Here is a 20,762-nt window from a genome sequence, read left to right as displayed (position 1 = left end):
AGGAAAAAAAAGGTGCTGGCGAGAGAGAGACAAGAAGAATGGAGAAGAATAGTTTTGACCAGTCACTGAAACCAATAACCAGGAGAAAGCTACTTACTAGAGGCCTCTTTCTCTCTCTCTCATTCTGTCTGTCTCCCACTCTCTGTCTCTGCTCTCTTTGCATCTTTCTCTTCATGTCTCCACCCTTTTCTCTCTCCCCTCTTTTCCTTCACTCACTTCCACTCCCACTCTTTCTCATCATCTTTGCTCATATTTCTCTCAGCTCTGTCTGTATCCTTCACTTTACTCTCTCTTGAACATCTCTTAAATAACTTGTTCACTCTTCTTCCAGACCTTCCCCATCATTTTTGTATTTCATGCTCCAGAGCCAGGGAATACAGTATCTTGATAAACTGCTGTGTACTCTTTCTTCTACTTCTTTGTAAAATTGGCCGTTCTTTTGAGTTCAAAATGTACATTTAGAAGACAGTATGCAACAGTGCATAAAGCAGGGTGCAAATTGAAATAAAACAGTAAGAGGTGTGCTGAAGGCCTCAGTCCGTAGTATAAACATTTGTGCAAATGTTTATATTTTAGGTCTCCTGATGTTCATGCCCTGTCATACAGTACTTACAGCGGCATGAGATTTTGCAGGTTAAGACTTTACATTTTGACACATTCAAACCCAGTCACACTGAGAGTCGTCAGTGCCATGCTCTAATCTCCTAATCAGCCGTGTTGCCTTCAGGGCCCTTTTGCTTGCGTCCACATGGAATGTAAAATGAGGCACATTGTGGCCTTAAAAAGTGACCCAAAGTGAAAATGCTGCTGCGCTCACTGTTAAAAATGTTGTGACAGTGAATTTTATGACTGGATGTGAGAATATGCAGTTTTTGCTGTTTGCTGTGCACTCAACTACAGCACTATTGGGATTTGAAGACTCCCTCTTTTGAACGTTGTTCTTTTTTGCCACATCCGCTTCACATAAAGGTCCAGGTCCAGTTAAGGTCAAGGCACTTGGGAAAGTCAGGCAACAAATCACGTCGCTGAAGTTTAGGTTCTGGTATTAAGGTGTGAATTTTTAAAAGCCAAAGGTCCTGAACTCAATCAAAAATGTTGTGAGAATCAGTGTAATCAGATAACCCCAGGGTTATCCATCACACAATAAACACAAAGAATATCATCACTCATTTAGGACACTTTTTAAAGTATGGTAGCCAACTGGATCCAAGACCATGACATGGCTCAGCTGTAAATTGTTCATTTTCATGTCATCAGTAATTTTTGCATATGTAGTACAAACAAGGCCCAACACAAATTGATCTTGAACTCTTTAGAAATACTGGCTGCTGCAGCTTGAACCAGGCTGTGCAGTCTTTACTTGTTTCCTTAGAGCTACAGCTGACACTGCCCCCCTTCTCCTTCCCTTGGAGGATCACCTATCAGGGGGAGGCAGAGCTGAATCAGCTTCACCTCAGCCCTGATGGTGCCACGGTGGCTTGCTGGCACAGCAGGTGGCGGGCACCAACAAGCCGGGCACAAGATGAAAAGCAGAAAGGATGGGATGTGTATTTATGTGCTCGTGTGTGTTTGTGTGTGTGTTTTGGGGGGGATCAGGGTTTGCAGAGTTGAAGTATAGGTGTTGTGAATCCTGTGACAGCATTCTCCAAGATGGATTTGCCTGCTATTTGTTTGTGTGCAAGTTTATCAAGCTTGTGTCACTTTGTCCTTGCAGAAATGTACCTTTCCAGAGAACAGCACCCTCCAAGGATACCCCACGTCTTACATGAATTGAGCCCCTCTTCCTTCTGCCTCAAATAAACACACACACACACATGCAAACACACAAACAGCACCCACCCCCTGGGGAGCAGTAGGAGCTAGCTCTGGGGGATTATCGAGAAGGAAAAAAAGCTTTCAGGAGGACAGTCATCTGCTTCTCTCCTGCTGTAGACCATGGGCCGGCAAAAAAAAACTCCTCTCGTCCTCCCTCTAAGTCCCTTTTTGGCAATGCCTGCCAAAAAACTGGGCCGGGCAGCTTTGTGAAAGGAAAGGAAGGCAGGCAGGCAGCAGATCCCTCTTTCTGTCTGCATGGCGAAAAGAAATGGGCTCATTTAGCCAAAGCTGCCACGGTCAATGCAGGGCTCTGATAGAGGCTTTGGTAAGGTGAAATCCCTCCTAAAAAGCTCTGTTAGTGACTGTGGAAGTGTTGGGCTGCTGTATAGTACAGGCTGCTGTCTCCTGTCATCCACCTACAATTCCTGGTTTCGTTGTGGGTGTTTTATCGACAGCACCAGTGTGACATCTCCTTCAGTGTCAATGCTTGCTTGCTTAGGGGGGCCATTGTGCGTACTCCTACCAGAAATGAATAATCTCAATTCTGAGCTCAGTCACTGGTCCAGTATGGCTATGCTTTCTTCATGTTTCATCCACCTGTTATTTTAAAGTCTTGTTTCTTGTCACTCACCAGGTCCACTGTTGGGCTCTTGGCTCCTCACACAGGTAAACAGAGGGTGTTGTTTATCGCTGGGTGCCAAGCCGTGGCATGCTCAGGGAGAAGATGTTGTTGACCTTGAGTTAAAATGGAGCGCTTATCATTAGCTGAGTTGATTGACAGCCGTGTGTTTATGAGCAGAGGAAGGCTACATTTCCTCTATCTCCAGGGGGTTTGGAGCTGCTGCCATTGTATCACTCATTTCTTGGTCTGTCTTTCTCTCAAATGTTCTCTTTCTCATTCCCTATCCTTCTGCCACAGGGCAGCATATCCCATACATAGAAAAACATAGAAAAACATGTTAAAACAACAACATAATTAACAAAACATTCCATTTGTCTTCCTTATACAATGTTTAGTTACACTCGGCGACTGAGGGGAGGAATACTCTGGCTGAATCCTCTTTCTTGACACTCAAGTATCAACAGGAATATTTGCCACTCAAAGTTATAAGACAGATTCAGACAGGACGAAAGGCAGGACACGCAATCCTGGATTTGATTGAAACTTGTGAAATTGGTCAAATTGCAGCAACTTTTTTCAAAAGTTTGCACAAAGTTTGCACAAAGCTTTAGGCAACTTATAACTATTTCACCTTAAACACAGCTTTACAATGATTGTACCAGAACACTGTCTATGCATATGTTAGCAGTTCTTTCCTTCCATCCAGATAACTTTATACAGGACGCGTTGTTATGCTTTGTTGATCCCAGCCTTAGTAGATGGCTTTTACCAATGAGTCTCGTTCTGCCTGAGGTTTTTGTCTGTTAAACTAAAGTTTTGCCTGTCCCCAGGAACTAGGTGGTCTAAGATTGGAGAGATTTCATTTTATAAGTTATTTAAAGAGGGAGTGTTATGCTCATATTCAGGCTTGATATTGCGCCCCTAATACCTCTGTAGCTTTACATGATTCACTGCTCAAAAAATCAAAACCTTCTTTACTTAACTCAGATTGCTATATTTGAGAACTCTTATTTCAGCAACTGTCTGAAATGCTTCATCTCAGCCACTTTAGTTGTACATTTTCAGAAAGGTTTCATACTTCTTCCTTTCCTGTATTCCCTCTGATAGGTCCTCAGCTCTATCCAAACAGAAGGCAATCCCTTGGACTGTCGTTTCAGTCGGCTCCAGCCCTACCAGCTCCTGACAGTAGAGCTACCTGCAGGACCCCAAAGATCCAAAGACGGATCCTGCGCGAACACCTGTGTGTATGAATGTGCACGAGAGCGCCTGCACCATCTATCCGTCAACCGCATCCCGCTAGCATCCCATCCTGTCTCCTGCTCTCGTCACCCCTCTGAGACCACGCTTCTCCTGGGCTTAAGTGACTCCTCTCTGGTCCTGTACGACCAGCGACGAGGGGTCTCCTTGCTGGCGCCATGCCCTGTGCCACCCACCCTCCTGGCTTGGCATCCTGCTGGGGCTACTGTCATGGTAGGAGGAGGCCAGGGGGAGCTGATGTGCTTTGATGTGGGCTTGGCACCTTTAGCCATGGCACTGTTAGCAGAAGAGGTAGCTTCAGCTCCTTCATTGAGACTAGCTCAGCACCTGCGCTGCTGTGGAGGCCTGGAAGGACTGTGGTGGGGGGCTGGTCTGGAAGGAGCTGCAGAGGGGACCGATACCATGATGCTGGGCTTTCATGGAGGACCACTGGCAGCCATAAGATTCAGATTAGGTTGGTGAAACAGATTCCAGATTCAAGTTATCTGAAAACAAATTAACTTATAAAGAGCCTTTAAAAAGTTCTGAAATACTAAAATGCTGTGAGCAGATTACATGATTTTCCAACCAACAGGTTGAAACAAAAAGTTATTTGATATACAAAACACAAAACTGAGGAAATCAGGCAATCTCAGCTTTGAGGAGTCAGAGGTTCATCAAAGTGATTAATACTTCAATGCTTGAAAACAAATATCTGATAACATGAGGCATAAATATTTCTTTGCTTTGAACAGTATCTCTATTTCACACATGAGTCTGTAGACCTCTATAAGCTGATTGGAAATAAATGACACTCTAGAACTACATAAACCAGTCTTAAATAACGAGGTATCAGAGAGATGAAGTTGTTCTAAATACAAAATATGAACAGGTGCATCCTGGTATAGGCTACTGTGATAGAACATGAAATTAATTTCCAAACCTGCCACACCTTCAGAGTCATCTCCTCCTGGTGAAGGTGCCCTCCTCCCTTCAGAGACTACTCTGTTTGAGATCTGACACTGTATCTGAACCCTCTGTGTAAATATGGCTGCTGAACGGCTCGACCTCCTTCACTGCTGAGGGAAGTTAATTTGTTGGGCGGGAAGGTTAGTAGGAGTCGCGCTCTCAGAGGTCATTCAATAATCGCCCCGGGGCAAGAGCCCCCCAGGTGCATTCTGGGATGCATTTTTCCGATAAATCGTTTACAGTGGCTGCGCAGTCCCTCGGGGCCCTCAGATAAAGTTTGCCAATCAAATTTTTTTTTTCTGAACAGCCACCTCACTCTCTAACGCACACGTTCACAAACACACGCTCCTATGGTCTCATACACACTTGCACATAAACTCATTGAGCGTATTTAATTGTGACTTTGGAAAGAAGATGTGACAGCAGCACACAGCTTTCTGCTGAAGTTTGAAAGCAGGAGTGTGGGGGCGGATGGAAGGAAGGTGGAAGATTGTGTGCATTTGCGTTTGTGTGTATGAGGGTGTGTGTTTATTCAACTGCGTTTGCCTGTGTGCGCAGGAGAAGGGGAGGGTGTCTTCCAACAATAGCTCCCCTGCTTTGATCGTCGGCCAAGGTTTTGATGAAGAAAGTCACTGCACGTCTTTTCTCCATGATAATTCCCCCCCACACACACGTGTGTGTGTATTCTTCTATTTCTGTGCTTCTGTGTGCACACACACACACACACACAAACACACGCATACACTCCAACTCACTTGTTTGTTTGCCTGCGCTGCTTCTCTGTATTGACTTGTTTCATAAGGCCCGCTACATGACAGAAGGACTGAGTCGGGAGGCGCCGAAGAAGAAAGACTTGGCCACGCTCCAAGTTCCCTTTTTTCCATAGGAGGCAGCCCTCCCTGGTGCCCCCCCACCCCCACCCTCCTGCCTGCTCTGAGTTATCTCATCTGGGCACACATTGGCCACGGCTGGGCCTGCACCGGTACAGGCTGTGGAAGGGCAGACCAGGGAATGTGCTGAGCGGCACGCAAGGAAATAGGCCTTTTTTGTAGGGATTTTAATGAATTGTTTTTGATGTTTCGAAATGAGTTACATAACTTGTAGTATGAGAAAGTCTTAGCCCAATATGATGTATGTTAAATCCATGTTTATATTGGTAGAAGCAAAAAAAAGACTTAGTGGGCATCCAGATAACATCAAAGAGGGTTCTGTCCTGAACTGCACAAACTGCTGTTCATTATTTGGAAGTTTCCCACTTAAAAAGCACTCTCAATAAAGTCCACTCTATCCAACAATATGAGTTCAAACCAACCAGCAGTTAAACAATTAGTTCAGCAGCTCTTATCATTCAATCAATCCAAACTGCTTTTTGTTCTGCTCCATGTTCTTTGTCTGACACAGTGATACACAACATCTTAGCATAAATAGGTGTAAGAGAGAGACTTCACCTTGTTACCATAATGATCTCTTGTAGCAGCCAACTTAAGATCACAAACACACTCATGCACACACTCTCACAGTCAAACACACGCGCCCACACACCACAGTACGCTCAGCTGATGTATTAGCCACATTAGCTCACTCTTTAGGGGATTTGGGGGCTTGCTAATTGCCAGCTTGTCATTTTAATTGCTCAAACGCCCCCCTGCACACACACGGACATACACACACAACTTCTTTAATTAATTAGACAAGAGTCAGTGGTGACTTTGCCTGCCTGCAGTCTGGCCCATTGACAGTGCCGCTGTTAGTGATCATCTACACTGCCCAGAAGGATGCAACAAGCTAGGTCCAAACTATGTTTATACAAGCTAACCTCTAATACAGCAGCATATTCTTGCATTTATATAATAGAATGTAGACATGGTTCAGAGTTATGGGGGATTAGGACCAGCCTTTCCACACACAAGTCAGTACTATTGTGATCATGGACACTGGACATTTAACACCGCTGGCATTCAATACCCTCGTTTCCCAAATGAAGACACAAACACCCATGCACGATTGCCCTTTTACATATACAACAGGACACCTCTGTTACCAGGAAGGGCACATAACCCTATACCATTGCCTCCATTATTTAGCAGAGTCTTAATGTACTCACAAACAGACACAACAGCGTAATTAATCACCTCTGGTCAAAAAGCCAAATCACTTTAAGGGAGTCCTCTTATAGGCTCAAAACGCAGTATGCTTGAGACAAGAGATACATTTTTTTAACTTTAGTGAATATGTTATTTGTTCTTTATTAAAAAGAGATCTCTGTTGACATTTATGTAAACACAAAAAACAAGTAAGTATACAACAAGGATTAAACAGACTCTTCTAATTGTTCAAAAAGGCAAAGCCAGTCTGGCATATCTTGTTCTGCTTCAGAGTTAACTGAACATTTACTTAGCTTGAGTGCTTCAGGATATTCTGCCCAGTCTCACACATAGGACTGTTGCGCCTGACTGTATTCATGCTCTTACTTCAGTTTGATGTTTAAGCTACAGTGTATTCCCCATACAAGCTCATATATCAGCGAGGAGATTAAAACAAAATGTACTTTTCAAGGCAGCACTGTTAAAGTGCTTCATGGTTCGTAATCAATTGCATAATGAAACAGCGAAGCACAATGATGCAAAGTAATGCATGGGGGTCTATTAAGCAACAAATAATTGTATGTGACTCGTTATGGATAGGAGCTCTGACTGGAGGCCAGATGGGTCCTGTTGAGCTGCTGCAGCAGCGACTGCGTTGCGGTCAAGTCAGAGAGGCACTGGGCATCCTGGAGGCTATGGACTGGAGCACCATGGGAGATGAGTGCTACAGAGGCCTGAGCTTGATCACCAACCACCTGCTGAGGCTGGAGCTAAACACAGAGCGAGAGGGTGGGGCTCTGGTTCAAACATTTATACCACACATATTCTCTTATAGGTTTTCCAGTTACAGATGTTTATGTGTGTGTCTTTGTGTTTTATCTTTAGCTCACCTTGAAGCTGCTCTGGGAGTGTTTTACGCTCCAACTGCCCCTCTTTCTGATGTAGTGATACTTGAGTACAGGGAGCCAATCAGCAAGTATGCCCGCCGCTTTTTCCACCACCTCCTCAGGTAACTTCTCCTGTTCTGTGCTGCCTTTGTCATCCTAATTTCCGATTTTGTTTTTCTCTAAATTTTGTTTATGAAACTTTAAAAATTCACCTATTGGATTAGGAATGATCCCAATCCTTACCCCCTGAAATCATGTGTCTTCAGTTGGCAAGGAAAATTATTATGAAAATTAAAGTTGACATATCTCACAAACAATGTTCACTGTTTTCAAGGCGTTAGCAACAATAATTCATTTTTATCAGCACAGGGTGCAGAATCAGAATAAGACAGCTTCTTTCAGAAAATGACATCCATTGAAGATACAATTTAATACAGCTTATTTTCAGCTCACCATTGCTATTTTAAGTTTTCTAAAAGGGAAATAGCTTTTATATTTCCTCGCACACACTCACTGATGCAGCTTTGAGTCATTCATAAGGCAAAGCACCTCACATGCACCTGTTTAGACTGTTGTTTCATTCTCCCTTCTGCCATGAGAGCCTTTTGAAATGCCTGTTTGACTGAAATAGACCCTGTTGTTCCCACACACCGCTGCTTACCGCTCTCCATCATGCAATTACCTCTCGTTTCCTCCTCTCTTTCTTTCTCCTCCTCTGTAGCAGAGCTGGAGCACTGTTTGGCATCCCTCCTCCTCTGCTCTCTTATCACCTACCTGCATTCTTTTTCTCTCAATCGAACATCAAATGAAGGAAGCCCCCCATCCCCCATCCCCCCTCTCTGCTCATGTTTGTTTGTTTCATGTTGGCTCTAGTCGAGGGAAAGTTGAGGTGTTTTGTGCTGGGAGATAGAGAGCTCTCTCTCCTTGCTTTAATATCGGATAATAGGAAGAGGACTCACTACTCTCAGTTCAATTATTGACAGTATGCAGTGATGAATGTGGGTGGGTTGTGCTTCTGCTGAGACTGAACAAAGTTGGAAATTTGTAGTTTTGACCTATTCATCAATAAGTGTTGATTAAAAAAAATTTTTTTATTTAGATGATGGTTGTATTCCTTTCCTATCATGATGTTTTTTTCTCTTAAATGGTCTTTAATTTATTTTCAGATATCAACGCTTGGAGAAGGCCTTCCTCCTCGCTGTAGATTTAGAAGCCAGAGATTTATTCATGGTGAGTAGAGACTGTTCCCTTTTAATGTCCATCTTGGCACATTTTGTTCTTTAATTATTATGCACCAGTGATGTATTGGCCAGAGTTGTAGTCAAGTCACCAAGTCCGAGTCAAGTCTTCATTATTAATATTCTAATTATTACAAGGAGGGCAGCTGTTTGACTCCAAACTATTCTGAACCAAGACTGTGTGAGACCTTTTGGATGTGTACAAATCTAAATTTTAATGCATTGACATTAGATTCTGATTGATCCTGTCAGCGTGTCTGGAGTGCTGTGTGTCGTGCATGAGTGCGTAAATGCACAGCGCACTTCTCCCAATGGGGAGACACACTCATCAGTTATGATGCAGTGAGATCACTGCAGGTGTCCAATTAACTAAAAAAATCCTGCAGCCTGTGTTCTATCAATTATGATCAAGACTAAACAGACATTTTGGACCAGTGGTTCAGTCACTTTAGTTGCTGGCATTATCGTTAGCTTACTAATAGTAACATTAGGTTCAAGTGACTAGCATCTCGTTTACTTTTCTAAGTGCATCCTGGACAGATGTCTGTTGAAGTTTAAACTTCTCCCTGTCTTCTCCTCAATGGTTCTTTTACATAACAAACACATTGCACTGCTCTTACTTGAAACTACTTTAAAATCTTTGAATACAAAACACGTGATCCATGCCTCTTTTGGAATCCTGTCAGGAATTGTTGCTGAATAAGATGACATGTGAACATTCAAGCAGGTAAACACATGTGCCAACCCCCAACTAAATTAATTATTAGGGCCTTATATAAAAAAAATGTCTATATTGATAGATAAGTCAGAGTCCTCCTCTCCATCTTCCTAGTCATACTGCAGTCAATGCTCTGGTCAAAGTAGAAATCTCAGTCATCAGTCCTAGAGTCCCCGTTGAATCACAAGTTCTGAAAATCCGGACTCAAATCAGACTCAAGTTCAGCAAAACTGGAAAATGTATTTAAAATCTCCTGTTTTCCATCAATGTATCTGCAGCTGCTTCAGAACTTAGTATCTTCAAGAGTCAAAAAGTGCAATTAATTGACAGTATTCTTAGCTCTAACATGTTTCTTTATTAAAATACTGACCCAAACTAAAAACTAAATTCAAGATTGTTTGGAAGCTGTATTGTTCCTGTAGACGAATGTTCAGGTTTTAACTGAACTCAATTTAAATTTTAAGCAAACAATAAGTTTGGTGCGTTTTACATCATGCATGAAAGCATCTTGTAACATAAGTTAAAGCAGAGGAAACACACTCAACAAAATCAAATAGAGTATCAAGAAACTGTCCATCTGAATTTGGACAAAAACAAGTAGAAGAAGATTTTAATGGAGCTTTAGTGACAGGATATTTAGTTGTGTATTATTAAGAACAAATTTGTTTTAATTGTTCACTCACTGTTGTATTCTTTTTATGCCATTTGCAAGTGTGTGTGTGTGTGTGTGTGTGTGTGTGTGTGTGTGTGTGTGTGTGTGTGTGTGTATTGCCTCTCTCAGAGAGCAGGTGTGATCTCAGTATGGGCCCCTATCTTTTCACAACCTCCATGGCCTCGGCTCGGCCTTCTCCTTTCCTCTCTCATCTCCCCTCTAACTCGCTCTTTCTTCCACTCCACGCTGAAATGCTCTTCTATGTGTTTGACCCCCTTTTTCATAGGGCCCCCCTTTCGCTCTATGCTTCACCAACACCTTAGACATTAATACAGACCCCCATACACACACACACACACGCACACACATCCTCCTGCTCCCTCAATCACACTGATAGCACTGGTTCCAATTACCTCCCCACTAAGTAGTGCTGCTGGGAAGCCGAATTGAAAAGGAGGAGTCGAGCCTGTGGACCTTGAAAGGGTGCAAAGGAAGGGGGGTGCAGAGAGGAAGGGGTGTGCGGTGTAGATGGAAGCTGTATGAGCAAAACAAAAAATGAGAGAGGTGAGAGAAAAGAGAGAAGGTCTTGCTCTGTCACTTAGGAGGTGCTGAGACCAGGAAGAGAAAGACAGCATGAGTGCAGAGATGGAGGTTTATTTCTTTAGCAAATGATGACAATGTTAAAACTGACATGGGCTGTATTTAAACAAAACTACAAAAAATGTACTGAAATTTCCACGGTGAGCTACATGTGTGAATGCAAACAGCTGACGTTTTCACTTCTACTTTACCTTAACTTTTTCCTGCCGGCCCACTTGTACAAATTCTGCATAAGGTTCATGAGATATTTTCTTTGTGATGTAGGTACAGAAAACTAATGTTGACAACATTACAAAGTATTGCACACATAATTTAAACAGATTCAGTATGTAAGACTTGATCCTAAACCCTGGTTTATGAAGATAGTGGGACATCTTCCCGGCCTAGTATGTCACTGACATGTGCTTTTGAAAATGTCTCCAAACTATGGAGCAGATTTTAGTTTTCTACTTTTTTGAAATATATACAAAGAAATGTAAAAGACTAACAGACAGCTATTTTGGTTCTCATATACCTGGTTCACTAAACACAAACACAAAATCCATTTTTTTTTTCATTTTTGCATAAAGAGGAAGATGGCTATATTATGAAAAAGAGAGTTGAAATATGAAAACTAACACTCTTAAAATACATAACTGCTGCTTGGATTCAAACACACCACTCCAGAAGTAACATTAAATAACCAACAAGAACTAACAAGAAAATCCCTCTGTTAATGGGTCTATGGCTCACATGGGGTTACCAAATAAATTTAAATACATGTGAGGTACTCTAACAGCACTCAATCCAACAGCACTGTCTGCGAGCATGTAATAGATTGTACAACGAGCCTCTTCAAGTACTTTCTTTGCCTCAGTGCCCAAGAGAGCAACGACCCTCCATCTGAAAAGAGTGACAGCGAGAAAGAGAGAGAAAAGGAGGACGTTGACATTTCACCCCTCGCTCTGTCCTTGGCTCTAATTAGGTTGTGTTGTTGCTTTAACCTGCTGGTTGGCTGATTGAGTTGAGGTGGAGGGGGTTAATGAGGGCAACCCCCATCCTCACCAAACTCTTTCTAACTTCCAAAGTTGCCTGCGGAACTCAATAACGCATCATCGACTTGAGAAAATGAACACTCTTGAGCACACATAGATAACACGCACACCCTCACTTCTTCTGGAAATGCCCAGCATGATATACCCCCCTCTATCACCAGACCCCCATCCCCTTCAGGACCCATTGTTTCCCAGCAAACAATAGAAGCCCTCCGAGCCTTTCTCCCCACAAAAAAAGAAAGCTTTTGTTAAAATGAAACACTTTAGTGTCGGGCTAAATTGAGGGGGTGGAGGACTTTTGTGGTAGGGGGGTGTTTTTTGTAGAGGTAGAGGTTGGGGAGGTAGTAGTAGTAGTAGTAGTAGTAGTAGTAGTAGTAGGGGGTTACTGAGTCATTTGCATTATTTTTTATAATTGGCGCAGCTCTGTAGCTCCCTAATTAACCTCTGATAATGAGTTGATAATGTAACCAATTAGGTCATTCGTCAGCCAAGTCAAGCTGACGACAAGTTTTTTTTTCCCCCACCTCACACCCTCCACCCTTTTCCCCTCCTCTTCTCCTTCCTGGGTCTTTTGCTCTTGATGTAGCTTGTTAATTAAATCAAATTGTGTGATAGTCAAATCAGATGCCGGCTCTTTTGTTCCCAGATGAGGGCTTGTACTGTTTCTTGTTAGATATGGCAGCAGTAAGGCGAGCTGTGTCTTCTGGGCTCACTTTCTATCTTCCTCCCCTATCTGACGCAGAGTTTAGAGGTGATGGAGGAAGAAGAGGAGGTGTTTTTGTGCGTCATCAGCAATAAGCTTATTGTTGTCGCTTAGATGAGTAATTAGTGTTTTTTTTTATTGTTAAGTCCTTAACACCTATCTGATAGTCAAACACAGGGCTCCTGGATAACAGGTGTGTCAGATCACAAGTGTGCATGTATGTGTGCGTGCGTGCGTGTGTGTGTGTGTGTGTGTGTGTGTGTGTGTGTGTGTGTGTGTGTGTGTGTGTGTGTATACCTGATTACAGGTTTAGGGATTATAAAGATAATCAGTGTATATAATACCAACTTTTTGCATTTTTAAATTTGAGTTCAGTCTCTGTTAGTGAAGGAAAATTCCACCCTGAAACATTTGAGCTGTAAAATCTTTCTTGTGTACTCTGAATGTCTTTCCCTTTGGTTGTTATTTTTCTTAATCAATTACATAGATGGCTAAATGCAGGTACATTGACATTCACTTTAGATATTTCCAAAGGTTGCAGATTAGTTTGAAAACTTTGAAATTCATTATCACGATTTGATGTCCATCGCCTTGAATTAAAGAGCCAGGCTTCTCTTTCTAGGGTCACTGTTTGATGTTGAAACGTTATCATACAGACGGACGTACTTCTTGGAATTAACACACAGGATGATACTGCATCTAAAAGTCTTCCATACACAGATTGAGCATGCAAAGAAATAATAAAGTGAACACTTACGGGCAGTTGAAAGTGCACACATGTTTCAATCTTATGTGATTGCTGAGGAGATGTTTGGAAATATTTTAGTTGATAAAACATTTGTAGGTCATGGAAAATAAAAGGGTTGATGTCCCTTTTATAGAATGTTGTAAATGATTTCAGGAAAATGACAGACAATTAAGCTAAATTTTGGCTGCTGACAAAAAAATGCATCACCTTTAAATGTCTGCAGGAAAATGTGAAACAAAGGACTGCTGGACAGCAGCTAATGGATAAATATCCTCATACATTAAGACAAAAATGATTGTAATTTCCCCGAAAGGGTTGAAAGAAAAATAAATTGTGTTGCTCATGAGCTCTTCTAGTTTTGCTTGAAAACAATTACAAAAATCAAAGGCTAAATAATTTAAAAGATTTGGGAAAACAGATAAAACAGTTGCTAATTAATACAACAACTAAAATAAACATTGTAAAGAAATTCAAGATGTATACAATTAAAGCCATAATTACACATTTAAACAAGATTGCAAGCAACAAGATATTTCCTTTATAAAGGGAAGAAAGAATTATTTTGCTATTGCTACAGCTGCACTATTTCTTCACCTCCCTTCATCAAATGCAACAGGTTGTTTCCCACTTTTCAGATATTGAAAGGCGTAAATGTGTCAGTAGGTTAATACAACAAAGTCTCAAGTATGAATACGAAGAAGCTGATATAAAACTTGACCAACTCAAAGTTTTTGAAGAGAATTAAACATTGCTTTGTACTCATGTAGTGTTCAGTAACCACTTGGGTGCTGCAGTTTAGCTTTTACTTCGTATCACTCAATAACAGGCAAATAAATACATGGACATAATGCCTAAAGAGAACAAATACTAGGTGAACCTTCACATATGATACTTCCCATTGATCCTGTTTGAACACGCACACCTGAGCCTGTCTATTTATGTGTCATAAGCGTTGCCGTGTGCCAGTTAACCTAATCCCTCATTTATTTGGAGGTAACCCAAATATCAGTCAATATCGGGCTCTTAGCGTCCACCAACACCAACACCTACCCCCACCTCCCCCCTCCCTCTTTTTCTCCCCTAAAACGGCCCACTAAAACGCCCTTTTTATCAGGCGCTGCAACCCCTAAAGCTCTTATATAAATAAGATTAGTGTCGCGTTTGAGCGTCGGGGAATAAGAGGTGTAATATCTGATGGTTTTATATGCAGTATTATTGTTATCCCTTCTTAGTCGGGCTGATACTCCTCTCTCTCTTTCTCTCTCTCTCTCTCAGTTCTCAGTTTGTCTCTCCCTCTCTTGTTCCACGTTTGTTCATTCGTTTATTCTTCTCTGGGTCCCTCTCTCCAGATTCAGACAGTATTATGAGGAGCTAAGCTGGAATAAAGCGCCCGGCATCAAATGTTCATATTGTTCTGTTCTGTCTGTCATATAATCTCTCACTGAGCTTTCTCTCTCTCTTACATTAAAACCCTTGTTGTAAATTTCGTGCTCTTAACATCTCCTATGTCTCATTTCTTGTCTCTCTCCCTCTCTCTCATATGCACCTCTCGACCATTTCGCTGTAATGCTTGCACTCCTCCTTGCCTGCTTCAGTCCTCTGCTCCTCTGTTTGTTATCAATTAGGAAGCCTCACTCATATCTAATTGAGGGGCCGTGTCGTGTGAATTAGCCACCTCAGTCCTGGGAGCCGATTTAGCTTCTTTTGAGGCCATTTTGTTGTCGGCCATTTTCACATTTCTTCCTAACTCGTCGCCACAGAGGGCAGGCACCAGACTATAATTACCCAATCTGTTCCCATTCATACTCTTCAATTTCAGCACCTCTCTCTCTCTCTCATACTCTTTTACTCCCCCTCTCTTCCCTTGCCTCAGTCACTCTCTGGTCCCCACCTCTTTTGGAAACCAGCACCCCCCTCCTCTCTTTTTTTTCCTCTTGGGGTACAAAAGCAGGATGACAATATGGGGGTATTAGAGCCGGGTGCAGGCTCAGCTGGGGGGAGGCTTTAGCCAGCTGAGGGTTATCCACAGTGAGCCCTGAGTCACGGCACTGATGTCCTGTGATGTCGCTGAGGCGGAAGACTTTCCTTAACACGCTGTACCCTTTGATGGGCCCTCAGACCCTGCACTCACCCTGAGGAAACCCTGCAACTTTGAGGAGACCCTCCTTGGGTGCCAGGATGAGGATGTACATGCTCTCTGTATCCGATCAATTAAGGAGGTTGAGTGTATCAGGAATTAAGCTTGATCTTTTTAGAATGTATCGTTAACATTTTTCCACTTTTATTGATTCACTTTTTGTAGTTTTTTCTCCTTCAGCACTGTCCTGCTTTCCACTCACAGCTTCACATTCCCACTGGGAGCTGACCAGTACATTATTTGTCCTTACAGCTGGTTATTGACGGACTCCACTGGAGAGACTGTGGAAACATGTTGACCGTTGTTAAGGCTGTGTTTTTCATTTTCCTCACAGCCATCTAGGAGCTTCAAATCAGTGACCTTTCTGCACTAGTTTTATACCATCATGCTGCTGCCACTGTTGTGTCTTAGACTCAGAAATGTGTAACTATTTTTTTTATTTTTGATGCTGTTATCAGCTTTTAGTCATTACTTGGACAGGAGTCCTGAATTCTTCAGAGACCCTAGTTCAGCTGTTGCCCAACTCTAAGACATTTGATCTCAGGAAACACTCTTTTTAGTCTCAACAGATATAAATCATGATTTGTTTTCATTTTAAAGAATTCTTCTTTCTATGTGGTCACATGAACACACACTCTGTGCTGTGAATTCACACATAAATCATGGTTATAAATTAATGAATAAACTCCAGTCCATATATTTCATATTTTTTAGCAACATGATTAGACTAATGCTATATACTTCACATTATACTGTGAAGTGAACTGTTTTTGCATTTAATAGTTAAAAAATCAACATACTATGCAGTTTTAAGGTATTTAGAATGGAATAGAATAGAATAGAATGTCATTGTCATTGCAACAAATACAACAAAATTGAAAGGTGCAGTACTCATTAGGTGCCATTTAAACGAGACAAAAACAACAACAAAAACAATTTAACACATTGTTGGAAATTAAAAAAACACAGTTTAACAGACTTAAAAAAAATGTTTTTCTCCAAATATGTAATACCACCTTGTCACTCAGTAAATACAGCTTGAACAATACATTGTTTCTAGATGATAAATTATTTACTTAAATTTACTGGTGTTACTTTTAATGAACGAATACTGCACATTCCTAAAACTGGCTAAGATTAAGGACATTGCATAGATTTCAGGCATGACACAAAACCTTCACATGACAAATACAATTTCAGCTATACTGAATCTTTTCAATTTTAACTATATTTTAAGTAAAAATGTTTATTTTGTAAGTTTTAAACTCTATGCTTTTACCTCAGTTTTGATTATATACCAGAGCAACTTTAAGCAGGAGCAGCAGTCTGAGTGTGAATATTAATGAAATCAAAATCAGCCACCCTTAGACATCATTTAGCTATATTATCTCACTTTATGACCAAGAAGACTCAAACAGGGAGATACAGAGGATACATGCTGTTTCCAATATTTTCACAGGCTGATATAGTAATGGGCTCTGCAGGATATGTTTCTCCACAAAGAGAGAATACCCACGATTCTGAAAGGTGAACAGTCCCTCGCCTCCTCTTCCACTTTTGAAATGTGACAGATAACATCCTCCGTAGTTCAAAACGCAGAGACGAGGGTCTGTGTGTGTGTGTGTGTGTGTGTGTGTGTGTGTGTGTGTGTGTGTGTGTGTGTGTGTGTGTGTGTGTGTGTGAGTGTGAGTGTTGGGAGGAGGCGGTGGGCTGATTTCAAAGTTTTTGGAGGAACCAGCATTTCATCCAACCGGTGCTCTTTCTGATGTCGGGCTTCAAACAGCTCATTTTTTCTGTCATTTCATCTGTTTCTTCCTTCTCCTGCCAAAACACCGCCCCCACCTCTCCCCCCAAAAAAAGAAATGTCCTATTGTCATCGAAGCCTAGATTCATTTTAGATTAACGTTCACGTTTCTTTCTTTCTTGCATTACCTTCAAAGGACCTCCATTATGTTGCCAGCGATAAGGGCGAGGTGGTTCTAGCCGATGTGGCCAAGAGGAAAGCTAATGAAATCGAGGCCCAGGCCATCACAAGCAATGGTAAGGAAATAGTCATAGTGCCTGACCAAAAAGGCGCCAAATGTGACTCCTTTCTTTCTTTTCACATCTGAAATGTGAGGCGGACTTGTGATAACCTCAGTAACGCACCCACTCCCACTCACTTGGTCTTGACATCTTACACCAGGTATTTTCTGAACACAATAAAAATCCTATTTTACAGAGAAATATTCATGTCAAATTCACACAACCTGTTGCCCCTTTTAAAGACAATATTATCTTTTGTAATGATTAAAAGTCAGATTTTCATCTCTGTCATTGCTTCCTGCATAAACAGATTTCTAAGTTGAACTTGTATCATGGTTATGATTTGGATGTAAACAGTTCTAGATAGAGAGTCCTGTCCATAATTAAATGAGAGTTTGCTGTATTGTAAACTGTTAAAAACAAAGTGTTTATTGTCTCAGATTAATAATTTACATTTACCCTTTGTTTTGGAGTAGCCAGCGAGGAGAGGAAAACCAGCGAAGGCCTTTTTTTGTCGTTACTTCAGGCTGTGCTGCTGCCCTTTGACAAACACTCCCCAAAGCACATACCAGAGGGGATCAAGCCGAGTTCCCTGATTACACACACACTCGTATGTATTCACATGCACACACACATCCAAGCAATTCCTTGCAGAGGCTCAAGGGCCGACGGGTGAGCAGAAAACATTCAAATTTGTGAGGGAACTAGATGAACATGTCTGATGAGTCCTTCATTGGTGCTTAAAACACACCAGAAGGCACTGTAGCTATTGTGTGTGTGAGTGTGAGTGTGTGTCTTTGTGCGCGAGTCAGTATGTGTGAATACTCAGACACAACCAAATGAGGCAAGAGAGGTATTTAACTCCACTGTATAAGGTCAAACCCCTGAGGCTGAGTGTCTGTGTGTTTGTGGGTGAATTAAAATGAGCGTTTGTGTAACTGTGAGGCCTGTTTGCATGCAGCTTCCTTTTTTTTTCTCTTAATGTGATGCGTTACACGCACACTCCTCCTCATAAGCCTCTTAATTATGTCCTCGATGATTTACCTTCATCACCTGCAGCATGTCCTATCCTTGGACAACAGCACTGCAGAGAGAGAGAGGGAGAAAGGGACAGAAGAGAGGAGGAAAAAGAAGGGATGACAGTAGAGAAGAAAGCTAATGGAAAAAGAAAGGGGAAAGAAAGAAGAGGGGAGAAAAAAGGATATTGTTAAAATTTTAAGAGGAAGATGGTGAAAAAAAGAAGAAGAGATGAGAAATTATCAAAGAAGAAAACAATTGAGCAAACAATACAAAGAAAAATAATAATTTAAAGGAGTCACAAGTATTGCCTTGTAGCCTGCTCATTTTAATTTTAGTTCAACTTCATGTTCACCTTCAGTATGAATGCTACAGAGGCGTAATGGTTGCTTTCTTGTTTCTTTGATTTAGTTTCATCCAACTGTGGTTGCTCAGACACTCTGAAACAGTGTTCAGACGGCTTTTGTGATGCGGTCATCCACTTACATCAGTCTGATTAGCTGCCCCTTTATGCTTAGCTTGTAGGTGTTAGCTCAGACTCAAAGCTTAAACTCAAACTTGGTGAAATTCGAATTCCGTCTGGGACTTGTTTAAAGCGACATGTGCAATTTAAAAGTGCAGTGGTGATATTTTAGAGAGGAGAGTATTGACACAGTATAACCAACCATGTGCTTGTCTGTGTGTCTGTGACCCTGTACACTGTACAGAATGTTGACGTTTAGAAAGGCAGACAGAGCAAATTAACCGCACAGAAAAGACAGGTCATATATTTAAGCAGAAAAAAATCCACTTCTATCTCCACAACACTATAGATCTCTTGTATGAACAATTTGATGTTAAAAAAAATACATTTAAGTTGCTACAGCAATGTCAGAACATACTCCAGTTCAAGAAGAGGTATAAAGAAATGATTTTCATGAGGTACAAGGAGGAAGTGTTGAGAATCACGAGGGGCTTACTTTTGATTGTCGGTGTAAATATGAAGATTTGACTTGTGGGAGTGCACTAGTATAATGCCAGTTAATAGTGAATGAAGGGGTAGGAATAGATAAGTTTGAACTTCTTCCTATTCCTTTTGGCACATGTAAAGTAAAATGTTTCACTGCTTGCTAATGGAACTGATTGATTTTCTTGTATGTTTGTATAACTATTTCTTCTTTTCTACTTATATGTTTTTTTTATTTTACTTTTACATGTTTGAAAGAAAGACATCAATTCAAAAGTACATTTAGCAAACAATATTGAAGCTGGTAGCAGAAGCATCAGAGTCTATACAATATTACTAAATTGCTGCTGGTGCCATTTAACTGAGACAGTGTTGTGGCTCCGTGGGGCTGGTTGGTTATGACTGAGGGCAAGGACTGTGACTGCTGCTCCCCTCCTTCATTTTAACATGAGCCATGAACAACAGCTCACAATATAATTTACTACCTATAAGGGGAAATATGAATATTAGTACAAATAAAAAAATATTTGAAAATCATTATATGTAAATAAAAATAAACCCACTGCTGTGTTTTGAAAGTGACAGTCCACCGTCTGTTTGAACACACAGAATCCCTCCAAATTGACAAAACACAGACGTGTGTCAACAGTCACACGCTTTTTCTGACACAAGTTCCCACAGTGCAGCTACAGACACTTTCTGTTTGAACACTCACAGGAGGCCGAAACGTGTTTGTTCTCAGTCATATTCACACACTACACATTGCATTCAGAGTGGCCCTCGGAGACATATGTGTTTGTGTAAATATGTGTACTGTATGTGTGCAGTTGGGTGTGACATGAGAGGCTGATCGCTCTGAATCCTGTATGCAACGACCAATTCTAGTAATCACATGTTTAACACATTTTCAAAGCAGCAGGTCAGCTTCTTGTTGACCTGGTGTATGAAGGCAAACATATATATGTACACAAACTCTTCTCTGCTGGCTTTTTAAATGCATAGCAGTGCATCTGATGCTGTTACACACCTGAGGTTAACTGTGGTAAACTACCTGTTAGCACAGAAAATCAACCAGATGCACTTTCCTTGAGGAGCAAGAGTAAAATCAGCTGATCTAGGACCTCACAACCCCAGATTAGTTCATTTCACCTCATGAAGATCATTGAAAAAGAGAGGGATAGGAGACACATTTTAAAGGAGGGCATATCTTGTCCTATTGTTCAGATGATTTTTCACTTGTTTCCAAAAAATGACTCAATAGCAGATCTTGTATTTCCTCAAGGTGGAAGTCTTTCGGGATGCACCGGGACCAAGAATCAGATTGGGCAGAG

At 41.4% G+C, this 20,762-nt stretch overlaps 1 protein-coding gene across 1 annotated transcript in view; it reads left to right on the top strand.

Moving 5' to 3' along the window:
* wdpcp (WD repeat containing planar cell polarity effector) overlaps nt 1-20,762 on the top strand; it is an 85,415-nt gene that overhangs the window by 56,647 nt on the left and 8,006 nt on the right. Inside the window, 5 exon segments of the mRNA XM_034682307.1 lie at nt 3,545-4,148; nt 7,327-7,515; nt 7,612-7,735; nt 8,780-8,843; nt 17,384-17,483. Coding sequence (XP_034538198.1) covers nt 3,545-4,148; nt 7,327-7,515; nt 7,612-7,735; nt 8,780-8,843; nt 17,384-17,483 — 1,081 coding nt within the window.

The sequence above is a fragment of the Notolabrus celidotus genome, chromosome 4 (genome assembly GCF_009762535.1).
Source record: "Notolabrus celidotus isolate fNotCel1 chromosome 4, fNotCel1.pri, whole genome shotgun sequence".
NCBI classification, from domain to species: domain Eukaryota; kingdom Metazoa; phylum Chordata; class Actinopteri; order Labriformes; family Labridae; genus Notolabrus; species Notolabrus celidotus.
The sequence above is the reverse complement of the archived record's forward strand: the minus strand, read 5'-3'. Positions and strand labels throughout refer to the sequence as shown.